Genomic DNA, 22,456 nt, shown 5'->3' with positions numbered 1-22,456 from the left:
TTATCATCTATAACTTGAAACTAAATCTGAATCGTCAGTTTCACTGTATACTGTGGCTTAATGTTTATCTAATTGTTTTTTTTTTCACTTTATAAATGAGTTTATGATAGATAATTTTTAGTTTAATTAAAAATTAAAAAAGAGAAATTATGTGAATAATAATATATGATTAATCATAAGACAACAACACAAAAAAGTAAATCGAAAGAACTTTTTATTGAACAATAGACAAAATACATTAAAATTTATATTATGAATATAAAAACTAAATAGTATATTTTAAGTTTCTTTTTCGGTTTTCTTGTTACTGAAATGATTTTAAAGAAATAACGGGTAAATCATTTTTATAAAATAAAATTAGTTTAAGCAATGAACGCGACTATTAATTTTTATTATTTAAAACGATAAAAATATTTTATTTTTTTCTATAATTAATATAATTTGCATTATTCAATTGCGAGTTATAAACTTATATTACTATAAGATTTAATTAATAATCTATTTTTTGAATAAATTATTGCTGTCATTCACTGTAGGTATACATATATTGTACGTTCATATATTGTAATTACAAATTAATATAATTCAGTCAATTCAGCCCTTATGCAAATAATTGCTATTTGAAAAAATAAAAAATATACGCTTCGAAAATATTTGCATAAAAAATAAAACTTGAGAACTAACAGAGGCACGTGAAACCAATATATTATTCTCTTACAATAAAAAAAAAAAATCATAAACAATAAAAATAAAAAAATACAACATTTCAGCAATATATAAACTATAATGATAAGTTTATTACTGTATTGTGGTTTTCAAAACAATTTTCTATAAATCTATAGCTCTGCAAAATGATAATGATAGCAAACTTTTTGTACACTGTAAGCTGTAAAGTGTAATTTCAGTATTTATTAAAATTTGACGTACAAATTTAAACAAACTAATAATTATTTCTTATTACATAAATCAAGCCACATTAAATATTCAGAAATGAGCTTTTTTCCAACAAATTTTTGGAGTAACTAAAGTTTTGTGTAACAAATTGATAAGTTCATTAGAAAATAAATTCATTAGAATATTACGAATAACCTAGCTAAGTAATAATTATACTAAAACTTATATTCGTAACGAAATTATTCCGCCCCACATTTCGCCGTTCGAGCAAAATCTTATCTCAAACGTTGAAATTTATCGTTGCTTTTTTGAGTTTTATGATTATGGTAGTAAAGATTCCCGAACAATTGTAGGTTTTTACTTATCGTCATTTATTAGTTATTTATTTTTTTTTTTTATATAATAGTAATATGAATAGTACCATTGCATTGTGTCTGCAAGACGAGATAATGAACAATAAAAAAATTATACAGCTGGTATTTTTTCATGAAAATTATTTTATTTCATAAATTCTTATAACATTCATATCTCTGGAAATTTGAAAGAATATTGTCATAGAAATACGCTCCAGTGCTCTTTCATTTCTTATCTAAAAAAGAATACTTTTTCCTAGTATCTCGCGTTGTCGTGACTTGTAACGCGTATTGTAAGTTTTGTAAATGTAGATCACTAATAATATTATTATCGTATGCTGGAAACTTTTCTAAGAAATAAAAATAATGATAATATAAAAAAATACGTATAACAACTATTATAATGTACAAGATTTCTTAGAACCTTTTTAATATAATTCTCAGTACAACGATTTTCTAGAAGCTCTTAAAATTTAAAACTAAATTTTTTGAATTAATAATATCTAAAAAGATGTAATATGCTAGCATAAAATATAAAAATTAAAAATTAATTAAATTTTGTGAATGTATAAAACATGAAATAATTTTTGTAATTATATTATTTTTTCTATGCATTACAACTTAAAAAAAATAATATAATTTAAATTAAAACCTTTCATTGAAGTTAAAATAATAATATTGTAAATTATTAAATTTAGTAACAATACATGTATAAAGTAATTTACAAGACAAATAAATGGTTATTAAATCAATTTTTTATCAATTAAAATACAAAATTATACAAAAAAAATTTTAAATTATTTATATAATTGGCAACTACTAAAAATCATTTTACTAATTATCTACCGTTTTTATTAATCTCGAAATCTTTTAACATCATACTTTGGAAAATAAATCTACTATTGCCACTTATTTAATAATAATAATGATTTTTCAATTTGTCGAAGGAAAAATTAATTCAAATTTGATTCCCTACAGCTATTAATTATTATTAATTTATTATTAAGTATACTTTTTATTAAGAATTTTTTTTGAACTTCTTAAGCCGCTTTTATTTTGAATTTTACTTAATATTTTTAAGCACTTAAAATATTATGCTTATAACGTAGCTAATCAAAGCATAGTACTAAAATAACGTTTATGACACAGAAAATTAAATCATAAATTTACATTTTAATAAAAAGAAATTTTTAAACAAAATTTCTAAGTTGTTTATTATATAGTTAGTGGTGGTAAAAGAGTGATGACTATTCTGTGTGATAGACGTTAACTTATTGCAAGAGAGAGGCTACGAAATGAACGGCTGTTTACGTGTTACGTAAAAAAAAAAAATATAAAAAACGTAAACACATTGTATACACACGCCAACACTACCTGCAACGGCGATGGTGTGTATCCGATTTATTTTCCAGTCACATCCGAAGTATATATGTTTTGCAAAAGAATCTGAACAGGGGCGACCCGTCCGAAGGGATCGTGTGAACAGTATATACTATATATTGTATATATTTTTCGATAAAAACGTACGTACTAAAGAGAATGTGTGGGTATGTGAGTGAGGATGGGCTATTAAGTGGTCCCCAGGGGTGGGTGGTGTTTTGGAGGTTCTTGGTATGTATATATATATTTTTGTTTTTCATATATATATATATTATGTATTAAACAGGCGCGGTGAAAGTTTCGGCACGCGCTCCGGTGCATGATTGATGAGAACTGGCGTTCAGTGTTAATGACGTCTAACAAGCTGCTATTCAAACCGCTCGCTCTTATCGGCAAACTCCTTTGACAGGGTAAAGGGATCAATGAGGTGGTGCGAGGAGTGGTTGAGTCTGTCGGTCGAGTGGGGTCTGTGGCTGTGTATATAATATAATATACGACGCATCGCGGTCACGTGTGCCAAAGAGATTCAATGAAACAATATTATATATACATATATATATATATATATGTACGTTTTTATTTACACCAAAAATGCACACCACCGGACGCACCCCCACCCACATTTGCTTCATACTCTTATACCAATCAAAATCAGTACACCACGACGGAGATGAAGCAAAAAAAAATCCGATGATATACGACGATAACTACGCAAATATAGATCGATCGTTTTCAGTCACGACGACTTTGCGATGGTCGCTAGCCCCAAAAACTCTATATTATAATATATAATAATATATTGTTATTGTATACTAGATATTATTATTATTATAAACAGCAGTTGTTATCGACGCGTGTCGTCAGCTAGTTCCGGCCCGCCGGGAACGCGCGTTTCCTCGCGATAGCACGGTCAGCGCCACCGTTTCCTCAACGAAACAAACTTTATGATATTATAAATAATATATAGGCGCATCAACTGAAAGTTCAGCTTTATTTTCACTCGATGATATCGTATCGCATATTGTTATCATTACTATAGTATACGTACAATAATAAACGGGTTTTTTTTTACTTCCCCGAAAAAAATCGCATTGTCGCCATATTGTATAATGTATGTTTGGTTCGTCGAGGGGACTTTTGTACATATATCTCGGTCATGCCGTGTATATATGTATATATATATCATACGCATCGGTATAAAGGGGACGATCGAAATTGAAATCCGTCGCCGGAAGAAAAAAATAATCTAAGGAATGCGCGTGTTTAATTAGTTTGGTGAAACGTTCTGGTCCTAGGCGGAGTAATCTATGTGTTTCATTTGTAAATACTTTCTTTTGTAGGGGAGGTTTTCAAGAATGTGTATACTGCATAGTCATTATACAAGTTTTCACTGTAGCTGACATTTTAGACGAGAGTCGTGGATATCTGTCCATTATAATACAGGAACAAAGTTAATAGACTATATCGGAACTCGTAAAATGTTAAACAGAAAAAATAAAATAATCCAATCCGTTTGAATACAGTTTTATTACATGCAATGCAAGTGAAGGAAATTATATATACACTATAACGGCTACCTCCATAAAATATATACATTGTAAATACCAATTTATTGTATATTTTTGAAATGTGAGTGCCAACATTCTTAAATAAAATAAAAATATAACTACTTAATATTATCAGGTAGATACATGTAAAATAAATCGTATATCACCAATAATAAATATCTTTATTATCCTATCGTACTTTAATACTTATAAGTTATGACGTTATGTAATATATTAATAATGTTTCTTCTGTGTTTTTAAGGGACTTAACATGAACAGTTTAAATGTGATTTAAGAAAAATGATTTTTTTTTTAATTTTAATACTAATTAAAAATATTATATATTTTTTAATATTTATTATGCCTATCATATACCTCTCATTGTTATTGTTGATTATTGCGCGATTCCAAAATTATAGATACCTAAATAAATCTAAATAAATCTTTATAACCAAATGTAATTTAATTTTAGAGTTAAAACAGTTGTTTATTGTAAAATCGCAAAAAACACACATTCATTTTTTAATATAATATTCAACAAAATTTTAAGGAGCTGATATTATATGCATTTAGTTTTTGTTATGTATTGTTTAAAAAAATAATCTTATAATCTATTTTTAAAATAATAATTATACCTATATTATAATACTCTATATGGTATTTCATTTTATTTCCTTTAACGTATAAAACTATATATTATAATTTATATTATCAAGTGATAATTGTTATCCATATAAATGTGTTTTCATGCTCAAAATTCGAATGTACATCTTACTACACTACTACATCTTACTACTACTACTTACACTTACTAGAACATAATAATATATAAAAATAATAATACCTATATTATTATGGATCTTTCACATTATGACGTAGTGATACACTCATAATAAAACTATATATTATAATATTATAAAAATAAATTATAATATATACCAATATGCCAAGCATTATATATATTTATAAGTTGTTTTCATATTGCAGGACATCCGAGATTTTTCAACCAGCTCTCATGCGGTCTAGATATCGTGTCCATGGCTGGCGAATGGCTGACGGCAACGGCTAACACGAACATGTTCACGTACGAAATCGCTCCAGTATTTATTCTTATGGAAAACGTAGTGCTAACCAAGATGAGGGAAATCATCGGGTGGAAGAACGGTGACTCAATATTTGCTCCAGGTGAAATTACATTAATAATGATAATATATAAAACAAACGATTAACAATAATTATTCATCATTGTGGTGTTCAAGATTGGGAAATTGCGTAATTTACGCAGGTGGACAATTATTTTTCCTTGTATAATTCGATTAAATATTGTTACCATGTTTTCCCGGTAGGTGGATCGATATCGAATATGTACGCGTTTTTGGCTGCCCGGCATAAAATGTTTCCGGGATACAAGGAACAAGGTCTTCACTCAATCAAAGGACAACTGGTCATGTACACATCAAACCAAGTGAGAGCCCGCATTCCGTTTCATACTATATATAATTTCAATATAAACTTTACAATGTGGTTTAAACGTTTTCGGACAGCTGCTGTCTGTTACGCGCGTCACAATTTTCAAAAACGTATGGGGCGAGGGTAGCTGAGATAAGACGTTTCGACACTGATAAAATAGGTACCTAACGATGAACCCATTTACATTGACGCGGGCGGACAGTTTTGGTCGATAAGACATATGGTAGACAAATAAGAGAATTAGCTTACGATGGGCATATATAACGTGTTTTATTCGTATATTATTTTACTACCTATAAGTCCCTTCCAGAAATGCATGCAGACAATACGCTTATTGTCAATAAATCGTTGGTCCTTTAAATGCACATTTTGCAGTTGTAGATAAACTGTATTATTTACCTATAATGATCTATATTTATTTACACACCTACATAATATAGAGGTGTATATTAGTATATATCACCGAAATTTGTTAAACCAATGATTTTGGACTTGCTGTAAAAGTTCGATTATATTTACGATACCGAAAGACTACAATGTAGTCAAATATAAATAATATAGTCACTACATGTATCTATCATTTAACACTTTTATGAAATGTTTAACTGTAAGTATAGTAGGTACACTATAGCAAGTACATACATAATATTACCGTTTTATATGTATACCTTAAGAGAACAAAGCACCCGCATGTGTTATCTCTGTCTTACATACATACAACTTAACAAATTTTCGTTCAACAGAATCCATTTTATGTTTTTAGCTTTAACATTAGAGTAAATTTACCTATTATCAAACTTAAATGTAAGAATTTTATCTAGGCAATGACATAGGCTTTTGTTAATATTATAATTTTAAAGTGAGATATCTTATATGGCTATAACTCAGCTTAAAATTAAAATATCAATAAAATCCTATGTCATTGCCTAGATAAAATTCTTACATTTAAGTTTGATAATAGGTAAATTTACTCTAATGTTAAAGCTAAAAACATAAAATGGATTCTGCTGAACGAAAATTTTCTTTGTTGTATGTATGCAAGACAGAGATAACACATGCGGGTGTGGCGTCCCTTAATAAATAATAATAGTCAACTGCAAGTAAAAACTGCAGATAACAAGGTATTAATGTTTAGTTACTTCATATATTTTTTCATGGAAATTTATGAGTATTAAATTCGTTGTTTTACTATGAATATAATAATTATGTGCTTACAATTTTTCATTGACCACAATTTATGATAATTATTTATAGGTTCTTATTAATTATCTAAGGAATTTGTTGATTAATTTTAAGCTAAAAATAAATCAGAACTTAAGAAATATTTTGCTTTGAATTAATTTATATTTTTGTACATATATTCGACCTGATTGATTACTCCTTTTCACAATTTGTTTACGCCCTTTCTTTGTTGGTGGGTGCTCTTATTGTATATTTCATTAGTAACTATAATATTATTATACTACTTTATTATATTAAACTTGTGGTCTTATGTTCAACGCAAGTAATATAATTACTTAAATATCAAATTATAATAAAATGTAGTAAACATAATTATCTATTGGTTATGTTAGGGAAGTAGTGTATAGAAATCAATAAAGAATTCCTTTAAATTAAAATAAAATGTATTTATGAGTACTTTTGTACACTATTGTACATTCGGTATAACTTATTATTATATTTGTCTTTTCTCCGGGTAATTTAATTAATTAATCCATTTATCAAATACATATTTATGTCAAATTAATTGTCGTATTAATAATCATGTACGACTTTAATCATAATATTATAAATTTATACGAACATAATATTATTATTAAGTATTAAGTATTAACATATGCATGTATTATAATCAAATATATGTAATATACATGTATTATATATTATGATATAATATGTATTATTATCTATACTGTTTTATGTTTTCAATAATTTTCAAGGAGAATCTTATTAATTATTTAAAAAAAACCCTGACGTTTATATAATACTCATAGACCTTATACTGTATAAGGTCTATGATAATACTACCAACGCCAATATTAATTTGAACGAGGGCAGACGCGCATATTTATATTTTAATAACACATCGCTCGACATACACAAAACAATCGACGGTCTCTGTAATGCACATGCATGTGGTGCAGCGAACTAGAAATTAAACTTCGTGCACTCGTCTACTGAAATGAACAATATGTGCATAGACTGTGTGCGTGTGAGTGTGTTATACTTACACCCTAAGAGCTGCAATGCCACGCGCATTACCATTTTAGGGGTGTATTTTTATTTTTCCGATTTTTTTTTTTTTAATTTAAAATAACACAAATACCAGATGCACCCATTACATATAAAAATACGACAGTGACTACTCGGTTGTGCAGCATTAGGTTTGGAACACCGCACGCGATACATTGATAATATTATAAGAGTATATTCTGTATGCAAGTACTATACGCGCATTGTAACTGATCAAAAGACGTATAATATTAACCCATGTTCGACCTCTACACCGTTCCAATAATTAGATAAATAATATGTTTATTAAGGTAATTCAACAATATAATTAATTATTATCTTAAAGAATATAGAATTTTGTTATTGGTACATCCAGTTTTTTTTCCGATCAACTGAAATATTACGATTTGTATTTAACGATGTTAAATACATTTTTTTCAAAAAAAAATTAATTAATCTATAATATGTTAGTTTTGGTGAACTTTTATTATTTTCCTATATTATTGATATATAGATACGAAATACCAAGATTGTAGAAAACTTTAACCATTAATATTTTATCGGCCGGTGGCCTTGTCAGCACAGTGAACCGCGGTATTGAACAAATTAAATTAGTATAATATATAGTTAGCATTTAGTGAGATAAAATGTTTAATTTTTATTTAAATACTTAAATCGATATACAATCGAGACTATTTAGATATTTAATTTAATAATTGTATTTAAAATAATATTCACGCGCTACTTTGTAGATATACCTACTATTTGCCTTCGGTATTGAGTAAAAAAAAAACTATGTTTAAATTTTACAATTAGCATTGTCCGATTCTGAGATAGATATGAAATATGTATTGGGAATTTTGAAAAATGAACTTAGTAGGCTATACCTACCTATGTAATAACGTAAACTTTTCTTAGTCAAAAGTTATTTATTTTATCATCAATCTTAATCCTTTTGTTTTTTCAATTGAGGAAAAGAAAAGTATATTTATTGAAATTTATTAATTTAAAAGTATAGATGTAATCTTTATAAACTTTAATCATCAATAGATCATAAAATTATTTTTTCTCAACACTTCATACAACAAATTTTGATTTATTATTATTATTATTTTACAGTTGTAATCATTTTTGTGCTTGCACAATAATATTAAAATTTATTTTATTCGGTTTTAAGTACGATAATATATTTTCACCCTTAAGTAATATTTTTTTTCATCATATAATTTACGATCGCAATGTTGAATCGTGTATTTATTATAATATATATATATATTATTGACGTAAACTTTTTCCGTTCAGCCCAAAGCCTTAAATCTATATATATATATATACTAAACAGACTGTTTTTTTCATACCCTTATAGTCTTACAGTTATATATAGTACAAGGGTGCATGAGCGCCATTTACTGCTCTTACGATTTCTGTCTATACCCGGACAGATCGAAACGTTGAGGCGTATATACAAGACTGTGACAAGAGAACGGTTCCAGATGTTGCTGTACCAAAGCACTTTGAATTTTGATTCGCTCGAGTAACGCTATGGGTTTTCGCTCACTACAACAATAATAATAATGTGTATAACAGAGACTAAAACAAATCTATTGTTTTCTGTGTATTATATAATAATATGTAGAGGTATCTACAGAGTCCTGCAGGTCACATTATGACATCCTTAATCGGCAAGAGCTTTGTACGGTGTGTGTGTGTGTGTATGTGTGTATGAAAGAGAAAGAGAGAACCCATTAAAACATTTTACATAGATTATACATTTATAACTAATTTTGTTTTATGTTTATTGTAATTTGTATGTACCTGTTATGTATATATGCATTACTTTTCCAATAAGAGAAGTGTTATAATATATAGAACCGTGTTAATGAGAGTAAGTGACAATAGGGACATTTTCCCAGAGGCACATCACTTTGTTTAATCAATTATATAGGCGTAATATATTTGCGCACACATTTAAAACTTTACTTAAAAACTAATACACCATTTGGACACAACTTTTTTAAAAGGATTTATATGTTTTAATTATTTTATAACATGATCGTAAATTTTTACCATTGCATGCTATATTGTCAGCACAGTATTATTATTATTTCCCTATAATATCCAATCAACAGAATATTTTTACCTCCTTATAAAAACATGCAGAATATACTATATTATTCTTAAACAAATGATTGTTTGGATAACAATTATTAGTAATTGTAAAAATAAAATTATATGCATTCTGTTCGTTATTCACTGCTGATGATTTGCTTGAATATTTAGGTAAATTTTAACGATCCAAACATATCCGCTTCCTATATTTTATTATAATACGAACTTCAGGGGTATAATATATTTTACTTACTTAAAAATCATCATCTAAAATGTGATGATTGTTATTCAAACCGGACCAAATCCAAAGACTTATATCATCAATCTAATATTCAATACACGTTTATGTCAAAAACTGACTGATGGCATATTTTTTCACCCCTAAAACGTTGCCACTCAGTATAATATTGTACTTCACACAATTCCTATTATAATTATGCTGGACCTTATAAATTATTGATAGGTACTTTTTGTTGCTTATTTGTAAATTAAATATTATGATTTTTTTTAAAACAAAGATTATTTCTATATATACATATTATATGTGTGTGTGTGCTTTTATTTGTAGAAGGGAATTGATACGTTTAATGAAAATTAAGAGATCTTATTTTGAATATTGTATGCCTCTGTAACTTGAATAAATATATTATCTACAAAATTATTTTGGCTAACATTTGGTAGTATCAGGAAACTCCTTTTTAAATAAGCGTACATTATAATATTATTATAATATCAGTACTTATTACTTTTTATTTTATACGAAAATAATACTACTCTGCAGCCCTTGGACCTAATTACCAGCTCAATACAAATTACTTAATTTCCTGAAGCAAACCAATATACCTATATAATCAAATTTAATATAAAATAGCCAATAATTTATGTACAAATAATTAATTATAAAAACCTAATGTATCAATACTCAATTATATAAATACCATGTAAATGAATTTAATGTTAAAACTAAAATAACTAATGGCTATTGCTGCCGAAGTTGTAAAAGATCAATAAAAAAAAAATACTGATCTGTTTTCGTTATTAAAAAATATTATAGTAAACGGTATATATTTAAAGTATTTCTAGTTATATCTCTATAAAAAAAAAAAAAAATTAACACTTTGATCACACAAAATTAAAATATTTTATTATTAAAAATACTATGGCATCAAGTATTAGATACCTACTGTATTTATCTACAATATAGTGGCAAAAATATAACACATTTATAAACTTATTTTTTTTCAGTCTCATTATTCGGTTAAGAGTTGTGCATCAGTATGCGGACTAGGAACCGAAAACTGCGTTGAAGTACCTAGCGATGGAAGGTAAAATATATTTTACTCTAACAATTTTTAAAATTTTAATTGATTTACATTTATTGTTTAGTTATTAGTTATTTTTTCAAAAAATATTTAAATCAAAATAAAATATAAAATACTCGATTTTTAAGGGATTTTGAATTTTTAAAAGTATATGATGATAATAGCTTTTAAACCTAATGGATTATACTATTTATATTATATATGACCTTTCAAGTACTTATAATATATTTATTTTTAATATTACGGTGATATTTTATGATAATAAATTGTAATGTAGTGGTAATTTATAGTGGTAATAAAAAAAAAAAACAATATAAATGATTTACATTCAACTTTTTTACCAGGTCATTTTATCGATTGCATAATTTGAATAATTTTTTTGGTTCCTTTTTTTTTTATAAAAACTAATTAAATGTTCACCTTAAGCCATAACATTTAATAGACTTTGGTTATTGTGTTTTTTTTTTTAATTTTAAATTTTGAATAATTACTAAACACCTTATATTATTGTTAGTTTATACATTAAAGGTGAATTTATTTTGTTATCTAATATATAAAAATTGTAATAATACAATGAAGAAGCAATAAAATTAGATTTATTAATTAAAATAACAATACTTATTAAAAGTTATTAATGTTAAACAATAAAAAATATGTTGTCATATTTTATACATTAACATTTCTAAAGCAATTTTAATTATTTTTATATTTAATAACTTTATTTCGAAAGTTTGATATAATCATAATGTGTAATTAAATATTAATTTTGGAATTATAACTTCTATTACATCGGATACCCTATAGATATACTATATAATTATAAATAACTCTTTAATAGTAATCATATTATTTATAATATTATTTTACGTGTATTTAAATACAAAATACATACCACACAATAATAATTCGAGCCATAAATGTATCTATATACCCATGTCAGAAACTTTAATTAAAAGTCAAACTTTCTTAATCTGTGCCTTTTTTCAATTAACTTAAATGATAAAAATAATTTTTAATTGTGATGTCAGGAATTTATAAATTATTACCCCGTCAAATCTTCGTGCACCACATAAATATATACTAGTAATATTCTTAAATAACGGGGTTTAAATTTATTGAAAAAATAAAAATTAATCAAATCGTTTGTTTATGAATAATCTATTTTATGTACAGCGACGCAATGAGATTTATTTTCAGAGGGAGTTATATAAAGTATTAGTTATATTAAAAAGAAAAAACTATCCTACCATTCCTTTGTGGTAAATTTTAAATATTCAAAAAAAAAATAAACCATCTGAATATTTTTGAAATTTTGTACCATTATTATATAATTATGTGTTTCAGAAGTTAGTACTTTAGTTAAAATAGACCTAATTAACAGCTGAAGCTTGAAAAATAAATTTCTAATTTCTAAAAAATTACCATTTTTAAATAATAGAAAATTAAGTAAAATTTTAATAATTTTAGATTGGTCATCTATTTTAATTTTTATGTTAAGATAATGCTACACTCACATTCATTCTGTCTATCATATCAAATTTATGTTAAGTAATTCGTGTTTAGTTTCGTTAGTTTTAAAGTAAGAGTTAATCGACCTATTACTGAATGAAGACATGTTTTTCTCTGTAATGATTTTCTCATTATTTTTATTCAATAACTAGTTATAAGTTTATAACAAGTTTTTATAGAAAAATCTTAGATCCTAGATCTCCTCCCTCTCTCTCGCTGCTATCAATATATTTCTTTGTAGATTTATATGATTAATCGTGTCTATGACTTTGGAACAATTTATAATACACTTTAAATAAAATTAAAATCACTATGGTGAAAAATTGTGCAATTACTATTCATCATATTTATTATAATATTGTATTGTATTTATCAATAATTTATAATTTGAATTCAATGAAAAATATTTTGGAGAGGGTTAAAACTCCCAAACTTCAATAATTGTGCCACTGATTATGTAAACAATAAACTATTTATGACTAGTTCTGTTAAAAATGTTAAAAGTATCTGTTGCTTTGTCAACTAAGATTATTTTATCCGAAGTCTATAATTTTTATTTTTATTATAAAATATGGTAATTTGTATATACATAAATCCTCGATTTTTATATCTTCAAGAGCAATGCCTATCACATGGTACCACAATGTAATTTTAGGGGTGAAACTTCACCCCACATGAATGTGTATATTAAAAATGCTTAGCTCCCTCAGAACATATTGCTGTGTTGCGCCCATAAAATACAAACATAAAATACGATTTTCTAACTTTCGCTCAGATTGCAGATCCATGTAATCCGTCAGACCGTCATTATACACACTATCAACATTTTGTATTTAGAAAATGTATATAAATATACTTCAATGTATAATAAATATTTACAAATAGAACTTTAATTGGTGTAATTTATATTTTCAGCTGTAGAAATAGTAGGTACTCATACTTTTTATTTTTATTTTTCTTAGTCATTATTTACATTTACTATTCATAAAAATATTTATTTAAAACTCATTATAATTTATAACGATAGAACATTTAATACATTTATTTTTATAATAAATTCATTTGTATTGCAAAAGCAGTTTAAAGTCTAAGTTTTTGCGTAATTAAACTTAAGTAAAAATATAATAAATTTCGTTAGCACATAGAAGTAGTACTTAATACTATAGTCTATATTAATTTAAAGTATAAAGTGATTACTAAAAATAAAATATTTTCATCAAACATTTAATAACAAGTTATAATAACTTATAATAATAAAATCTTAAGTTATTGTAGTTATTAATCAAACAGTTTTTTTAATTATTAAATCTGTCAAAAAAAAAACAACAATTGGTTTTCATTATAAATAAGCATAATTGGTACTTATACTTGCTTAATAAAAAAATAATATAAACCATTAGGATTAGAATTTGTTTTCTATTTTTGATTAAGTTTAATTTGACTTAGGGGCCGTATGATACCTTCTGAGCTGGAGCGCCTCATATTGGAAAGAAAGTCCAAAGGCCACATACCGTTTTTCGTCACTGCCACTGCCGGCACGACTGTTCTCGGTGCATTTGATCCAATCAACGAAATTGCGGATATTTGCGAAAAATATAAAATGTGGCTTCACATTGATGCTGCCTGGGGTGGAGGATTGCTTCTATCTCGCAAGTATCGATATCCGCGTCTAGCTGGCATCGAACGGTAAGTATTTAGTATTGTATCATTATATATTAAGTTCCCATTGCTATTTTTTTTTATCTACATTCTACACTATAATATATGTGATCAAATAATGTAGAAATATTATTACTATACCGTTGGTCATGACTCATAGTATTTATTAACACTTTAGTTTCTACGACCACTTTAATAATTCATATAAAATCGAGGTCTTATTTTAAATACTTCATGCATTTTAAAAATTCAATGAGAAAATATACTTTTTTAAATGTGTATAGCAACAACTAATACTTAAATTGATATTTTTTAAACACGTAACAGTTGTTTAATAATATATACTTTTATATTTATGAATATTATGATTCTGTGAATTAATTATAATTATCAGCACTTCTCATTGTTTACAAAAATGTTCAAAGATAATTCTAATAATCTTCTCTAGTTTTGTTTCTAAATATAATTCTTTTCTTTTAATTAGTATATTATTTATATATAATTAATATATTTAATTAATTGTATTCATAATTTAGTTGTATAAAGCATTAGTTTAACTTACAAAATAATTTCGCTTAAATACTAACTTGTGAAGTACACAAATACAACAGTTTGGAGTTATCTATTATTAATAACATTTAATTGATTTATCTTGAAAAAAAACATACTGATTATTTATAATGACAATAATCAGTTATTAAAACTAGACAATTTTAAAAATTAACTATAATAAATAAACAAATAGAACGCTGTCAATACGTGATGACAGGTTGAAAAAAAAGATAAGATTCAGTGTTTTGATTAATACATGTTATGCTTGTATTCATATCATATAATACACCTGTAATGGGATGAAATATATGTTCTTTTTACTGCAAATTTTTGTCATCGACGGTCAGTTTTTTCGGGGTCCTCAGAAACCTGTAATAAAACTACGAGTATGTATAAAATACAAATTGTCATGAATTTTTCGGAAACACGATGATTTGCGACATAATATGCTAATAAACTAACAGGTGGTTTTATTAGTATTATTATTATTATTGTTTGAAAGTACCTAGGTGTAAGTTAGTGGTTGACTTAGCAGCCGATAATCAGATTTCGAGCCAGCACGTGTCGTGTGGGCAGACGATGATAAACGAAGCCAAACCAAAGGGTTTTATGTGTAAACACAGTGCAAACTGCACGATAAACACATTCCCGAAGGACTCACTATCGTACGATTCAATATGTATGTGTCACTGGGTAGGCTTTACGTGTGGGTGTGTGTGTGTGTGTAAATCTACTGCCGCTAATATCACGTACTGCAGCTATTATATTATACAACACACACGCTGTTACGACGAAACTCGTGTGCCCGCAACAGTGGCCGCATCTCCCCTACACGTTCGCGTCCCTTCGAAGCGCTTAATTGAATTTTAATGTCCGTTCATTAATCAAACGTCTACCGTCTGCCCTGAACACACGACCCTAACCCCGCTGTAAATAATATTGCTTAAAAAAAAAAAATTAGATTTCCATTCTCGGCCCCAATCAGTTCGATGTAATCCTTTGGTGCGATCCTACAGCGGTTTTCTCCGTTCATATTTTGCTATCGGATCCATTATAATATGTATATATAAAACGAAGACAAATACGCTGCAATAACATGTGTTAAATGCAATCATTATTACTTTAATATTATTATTATCGTTATAATAACAAAATGATCATCGTTCACATCTTATTTATGGTACACTGATACACACACAAGTTATAAACAAAAATAAATACATAACAAATAATTTATCGTATAATATACGCATGATATTATTATATAAGACATTCGATGATTTAAATCTTGATTTCAATAATTGTTAAAACTTATAAGTTATAGCCAAGCTCGGAACTTAATACACTAAAAAACCCAAATATGTAATAAATAGAACAATATGCAGTTAAGAACTCATTAACGAAACATACAACAACAAAATTACTAAAATAAATTTAAGTTGAATTAAAATATTATATTTTACATAAATTATTAATATAAAGTGATAGACTTACCCGAATTAAATTCAATGATAAATTTTTTTTAATATTTTCTACTTTTAACGACCTTCTATTATTTTTAGTAGATTTTTGTTATCAGACAATTATTGATCTACGTCTATTGAATAATTAATATTATTAATGTTTCTAAAGTTTGATATTATAATGAAATTAATTTACTACAATCTGATAAATTATTTGTTTATGGTTATTTAAATCAGCCAATCAAAATTTGTTATTTATTAATTTCACTTTATTTTCAAGCTAAAATTTTGATTATTATTTATATCTATTCAAAACACAGAAATTATTTAATTTTATATTTCTCTAATAACAACTCTCTATTATTGAGATATTTTGTATTAAATTTGCGTTATTATTATTGGTTTTATACTCAAATAACGGTAATAGTAACATGTTAAAAACAATTAAAATCTATATGTATTCAATTTCAATTATTACACTCGCTATTTACGATTATACTTCTTATTATCTTCTCAAAATTAACTATTTATACTATAGCTAGGGTGAATTGCCTACATTCGGTCTAGGAGCTTAAGTCCCCCCTATAAATCCTTTATCATAACAGTTGTTCAAACCAACGGAAGTTCACACATAAACGTGACAACTCGTCTAGTATTTGATCATACATTAAACATGTATATTAATGTGTTAACGAATATACCTACTCTAGGAGGTCTTAATTATAAATTCGCATAATATGCCGACTGTTTTACCTATGACTGAATACTGTAATAATACCATTAGAGATCAGAAAAAAAAACATTATTCAGTTTGCGTACTATACAATTGAACATCAGAGAAAAAGAGGCTGACAAAATGTTTGTTAAAAAACTTTGTTCTGATTATGATTATCTTACTATATAATATGCCTAAATGTTTTTACGATCCTTATTAAATTCTATGCCAGCTAGGTAAACAAATCGTTTTATGTACAATCGCCAATTCTCTTAAATAATTTATACCGACAATTTAATTCCAAACATTTTGGTCAATAAAATGACTAATATATATGTTGTATTATTTATGAAGATAATATCATAAAAAATTACTGTATCGCAGACATAAATTGCGAAAATTAAATACAAGCCGCAGCCTGCATCGCGTAATTTACTGTGTGCGATGAAATTCCAAAAATCCAAACCATAATTATTATTTTCTTCATAATAATTTTATAATACATTATAATATTAAATAAACAGTATGTCGCATAGAGTAATATTACAGTATGGAATGTCTACGTCTTCAAAGTCACTTCGGTGCTATTTTCACAGATATTTCGGTTATGTTGAAGAGAGAAGGCGTAGGCGTCGCCGACAGCCGACAACTCGCAAAATTAATTGACTGCTTTTCCGCAAGAGGCAGCACATGATGGCTTGTTGAATTAAAAAAATACGACGTAAAAGTTGTAAAACATACACATGGAGGATTGCGATTACTTTCTCAGTCTTTCTAAAATAATTTTAAAGTAAAAACACCTATTGCGAATTCGAAAAATAATAACATTTTAGAAGTAACTAGATATCCATTTTTGAATAACATAACAAGTATTTTATCATAAATGTATAATATAAAAAATAACATATATTTTACTTTTTATAGCTTTAACTTTTTAGTATGCACAATTTAGTGTTTAAAAATATTGTATTTATAACTTTATAAGTAAGTATTCTTAAAAATTTTGAATAAATGGTTTATTTAAAGTAAAAAATGGGGACGAGTATACCGGTGAATCATGCTGTAATAACTGCCTTATATCCCTCGTGCATTTTTTTTTTTTTGCAAATGAATTGAAAAACAACGAACTCGAACCTCGGTCCCAACAACAATAATAGTGATAACTGATATAATAATATGCTTATGCATTACACGTTGATTATATGCATAGCTTAGTCGTTCAGATTATTATTTGAATTGGGAACGATTCGAATTTTTTTCAACTAATATCGCCGTAAGTGTCGGGCGTATAATTACAGTGCAGACTGGGAGAAACGTGTGCGCTTTACTGCAAGTCGTATCCTGCAGAAGGTAACTCACCCGTAGTCGAAGCGAACATTACACAAGCGAACTCTGCAGCCGCGTGCTCATGTTATAGTCTTTCGCGCGGAATGGATGCGAATTAGCCGTAGAACCAAATCCGGGATTATCCGGAGCACCGCGAATGTCTAACTTTAAATGTGAACTAAGCTCGTCCGCCTCACATTAATGCGTCCAAATCGTAAATATCCGACTGGGTCCTAATCCACCGCGCCTTCACCCCACTGCCACTTCAGCGCGACCCCCACAAAAGGATCGTAGGTTCTTTTATATGCATTTTTGTTGGTAGTTTTTTTCTTTCTCTCCCTATTTTTACAACACAATTTTTCATCGTTTGTGCAAACATTTTGTTTACCAATGGAATTATTCTCGGCACAACACCCCATTACTGTGGAAGTCCTTACCTACCTATACTTATTAATTTCCAACCGCAATATGTAGCCACACGGTTTCATAACTTAAACTGAAGTAACGGATATTTTTATTATTTACTTTTGATTATCATCCAATCAACTCTATTAAATAATAATTATTATTATTATATCGATATCTATACTCTATAATAAAGTTATTTTGACTTATTTTATATCTCATTCTCATAAGACTTAATTATATAGTTTTTAGATACTGAGTTACCAGCAGTATGCTTTTATACTTATCATAAACATTCAGAAGCTACAAATTAGCTCGCAATTTAATTGGTGCTTAATAATGATAAAAAAATTCTATCAATAAATTATTATTAAATTTCGTATACTTAAATATATATAGTTTAAAATATGAATAATTTTTATTTACAGTTCCGCAAACCGCGAGTCATTATTTGTATAAAATGTTGTAGGTACACTCAATCGATGAAAAATAGTTAAAATTACCTGAATTATAAAAATATACAAATAAAATAAAACATTTTAAATAAAAACTACTTATTTATATGATTAGTAAAAAACATATAATTGTCTAAGATATTAAAAAATGAAAAAAATGTTATTAACTTCCGAAGTCCTAGAGATATGACATTAAGAATATTTAGTTGTTTTTCTTTTATTTAAGGGCTAACTCGGTGACTTGGAATCCACACAAATTGATGGGCACCCTACTCCAGTGCTCCACAATACATTTCCGAGAGAATGTGAGTATTAAATTATATAGGTAAAAATTATAGTAATAGTTTTTAGTATATGTAATATATTGGCCTTATTTAAACTGTGCAACGTGTTTGATGTATGATTATCTGTCAATAATAAAATATATTTGATAATATAGTATTATTATTGATTTTATCGTTTTATCAAAAAAAAAAATGTCTTAAAATGTCTTAATGTCCAATTAACTAAAGAAATTTATATTTGTTTTTAATTATTATCATTTTAACATTAAATAATATTATATTATAGTCAAAGATAAATTATAAATTACTTTTCTAACCGTCAAATTATGTACTATAATAATAACTATTACTCGTTTTAAATTAATGTAAAAAATATGTTTAATATAAATGCTAATGTGGGACAAAAATAATATTTGATTTAGTGCATATTTTAGTGAAGAATTTGTCATGAAATTTGACAAAAGCTTAATGTGCATTCATAGAGGGCGTTATGAAAAATGTTTAAATTTACAATTTTATGGTCTGATAGACAACCCAAAGACATTGTCTCGTGAAAATTGAATAAATGTAATAATACGAATACCAAAGTCTAGAGTATTTCATAAAAAAAGTGTTTTTTTTTTTTCATTTTAAGTGTCGTAGTATTATTTTTTCAAGTTTAAATTGTATTCAACTATTTGAATTTTAAATTTCTTAACAAACCATTTCATATTATTGAATGATGCGATATATTGTATACATACTACCTATACTCGTATTGTATTAAATGATGTTGTTTTGTATATATTTTTTTTTTTTTTTTACATTTGTCTATAGTTTTCAAATAAACAACTTGAATATTTCTACCAAAGCTAAAATTTCATAAGAATAAAAAAAACTAATCTAAACATAAATCATAAAGATAGCATTTATAAAATAAAATATTTATATTGTTTAGTAATATATTGTTATTTATATTGTTTTATATAGGAAACAAAATAATGCTACGCTTTAATGTTATGTTTCCGAGTAACTATAAGAGATAAATAACAATTTAATCTGTATAATATTCAAATATGAGAGTTTTTATCAAACAATATAATTTAATTAATAGTCTTCATCTTTTGCTAAAATGGGCTATATTGCTCCTTTCTAATTACGTAGTCTTGAACTTATTATTTTATGTATACAATGTATACAATGTACCAAGATAAAGCATTTACATTTAATTCTATGTATAGTAAATAGCAATGTTTTCATACTTATGGCTAAAACTTTCATCTTATATACTTACCTATAAATGTTGTTTTCATTTCACAACCATCTATAAATAATTTTATAAAAGTTACGATGTAACTTCAACTGCTTATGGGTTTTAGCGTTTAAATTTCCACTTATGTTCTTATAAAGTTTTATGGTAATTTATTTATTATTTTTGACATTTTGGCGTGGATTATAAGCCTATATACAACAAGTAGGTACCATACATAATACATGACATATGATGTACATTTTCAACCTCTCTTTCGTTTATATATACAATTTATTATTATATTTATTTTAACAATGACTAGTCAAAAAAAAAATACCTAGCCAATTTTTAGTAAAAATATCTACAGCTTACAATAATACAACCAAATACAAGTAATACAAACATATTTTGCAAATAAAATGTATGGTAATCAATAAACCCATACCATTGGTTAACCTCCATCAGAACTGTGGTTGGTGATTTTAAATTTAAAAAAAAACAGTATTTTTTGTTTAAAACATACTGTCTTGTTAACACACACAATAATACGGACAACCGACTTTGAAATCACTTAGATCTAGCAAAACTATAGGTCACCATTTCACGACAATAGTCAGGTCTCTTAAAACAAATTTGAGATTTTGATAATTCAAAAATAAAAAAACTTATACATCAGATTATCCGACACTTATCAAACTTTTTGGTAATTAAATTCAGCTTTTATCATTTTTTAAATCAAAACAATAAAATATTCATAAATCATTTCAGTTATATCATTCAACGCGATTATGTGGAGTACATATAAAATTGTTTATTGTTATAAAATTATATTTTATATCAATGCTATATTAGTATAAAATGTATACAATTACTACAGCATAGGATTATCCAAAAATTTTTAAATAAACAAATTACTACTGACACAGACAAACAAGTGCGTGTTCACTGCAACTCGTTTACGCAAATTCAAAATTTGTATACCTAAAAATCGACGAATCGCTTGAACACGACATATTTTCACACATAATATATAAATTATCACAGACTGTAATACACATTATTAATTATTTGAAAACAATATAATCTTATAATGTGTAAATTATGTCATTTTGGATTTTCCGTACCTAACTACTTTTAGTACAGTTTTGATGGTTATGGTTCAGAGTAGTGGTGACTAGTGTGTTGACGACATAAACTCTTTAATATGAAGGTAGAAATTTCTTGCATTTTTGAAACAAGGCATGTAAGTGAGAAGGAAAATTGGTACGCAAACGAGTTATAGTCGTGCGTGTTTAATAAAAAAAAAGCCTACACATTATTCCTTATAAAACGACATTGTCTTCAAGAGAACTGATAATAATTATAATAAAATGTCACGTATGATAATATTTCAGGGACTTTTGATCAGCTGCAACCAAATGAGCGCGGAATACTTGTTCATGCAAGACAAACTGTACGACGTCCAATACGATACAGGCGACAAAGTAATACAATGCGGTCGTCACAACGATGTATTTAAACTTTGGCTACAATGGCGCGCCAAGGTATCA

The 22,456-nt window shown here is 26.7% G+C and overlaps 1 protein-coding gene across 2 annotated transcripts in view; it reads left to right on the top strand.

Moving 5' to 3' along the window:
• The window catches only part of LOC112592140 (glutamate decarboxylase), a 93,250-nt gene that overhangs the window by 67,138 nt on the left and 3,656 nt on the right, over window positions 1–22,456 (top strand). For both annotated transcript variants that reach the window (XM_025336135.1, XM_025336136.1), the window contains exons 4-9: window positions 5,162–5,359; window positions 5,521–5,639; window positions 11,231–11,310; window positions 14,263–14,502; window positions 19,618–19,696; window positions 22,301–22,450. In XM_025336135.1, the coding sequence (XP_025191920.1) occupies window positions 5,162–5,359; window positions 5,521–5,639; window positions 11,231–11,310; window positions 14,263–14,502; window positions 19,618–19,696; window positions 22,301–22,450 (866 nt within the window). The remainder of the gene's footprint in view (window positions 1–5,161; window positions 5,360–5,520; window positions 5,640–11,230; window positions 11,311–14,262; window positions 14,503–19,617; window positions 19,697–22,300; window positions 22,451–22,456) is intronic.

This window comes from Melanaphis sacchari, unplaced genomic scaffold, assembly GCF_002803265.2.
Source record: "Melanaphis sacchari strain LSU unplaced genomic scaffold, SCAv2.0 Contig159_pilon_pilon, whole genome shotgun sequence".
NCBI classification, from domain to species: domain Eukaryota; kingdom Metazoa; phylum Arthropoda; class Insecta; order Hemiptera; family Aphididae; genus Melanaphis; species Melanaphis sacchari.
This window is presented reverse-complemented; position numbering and strand designations above follow the sequence as displayed.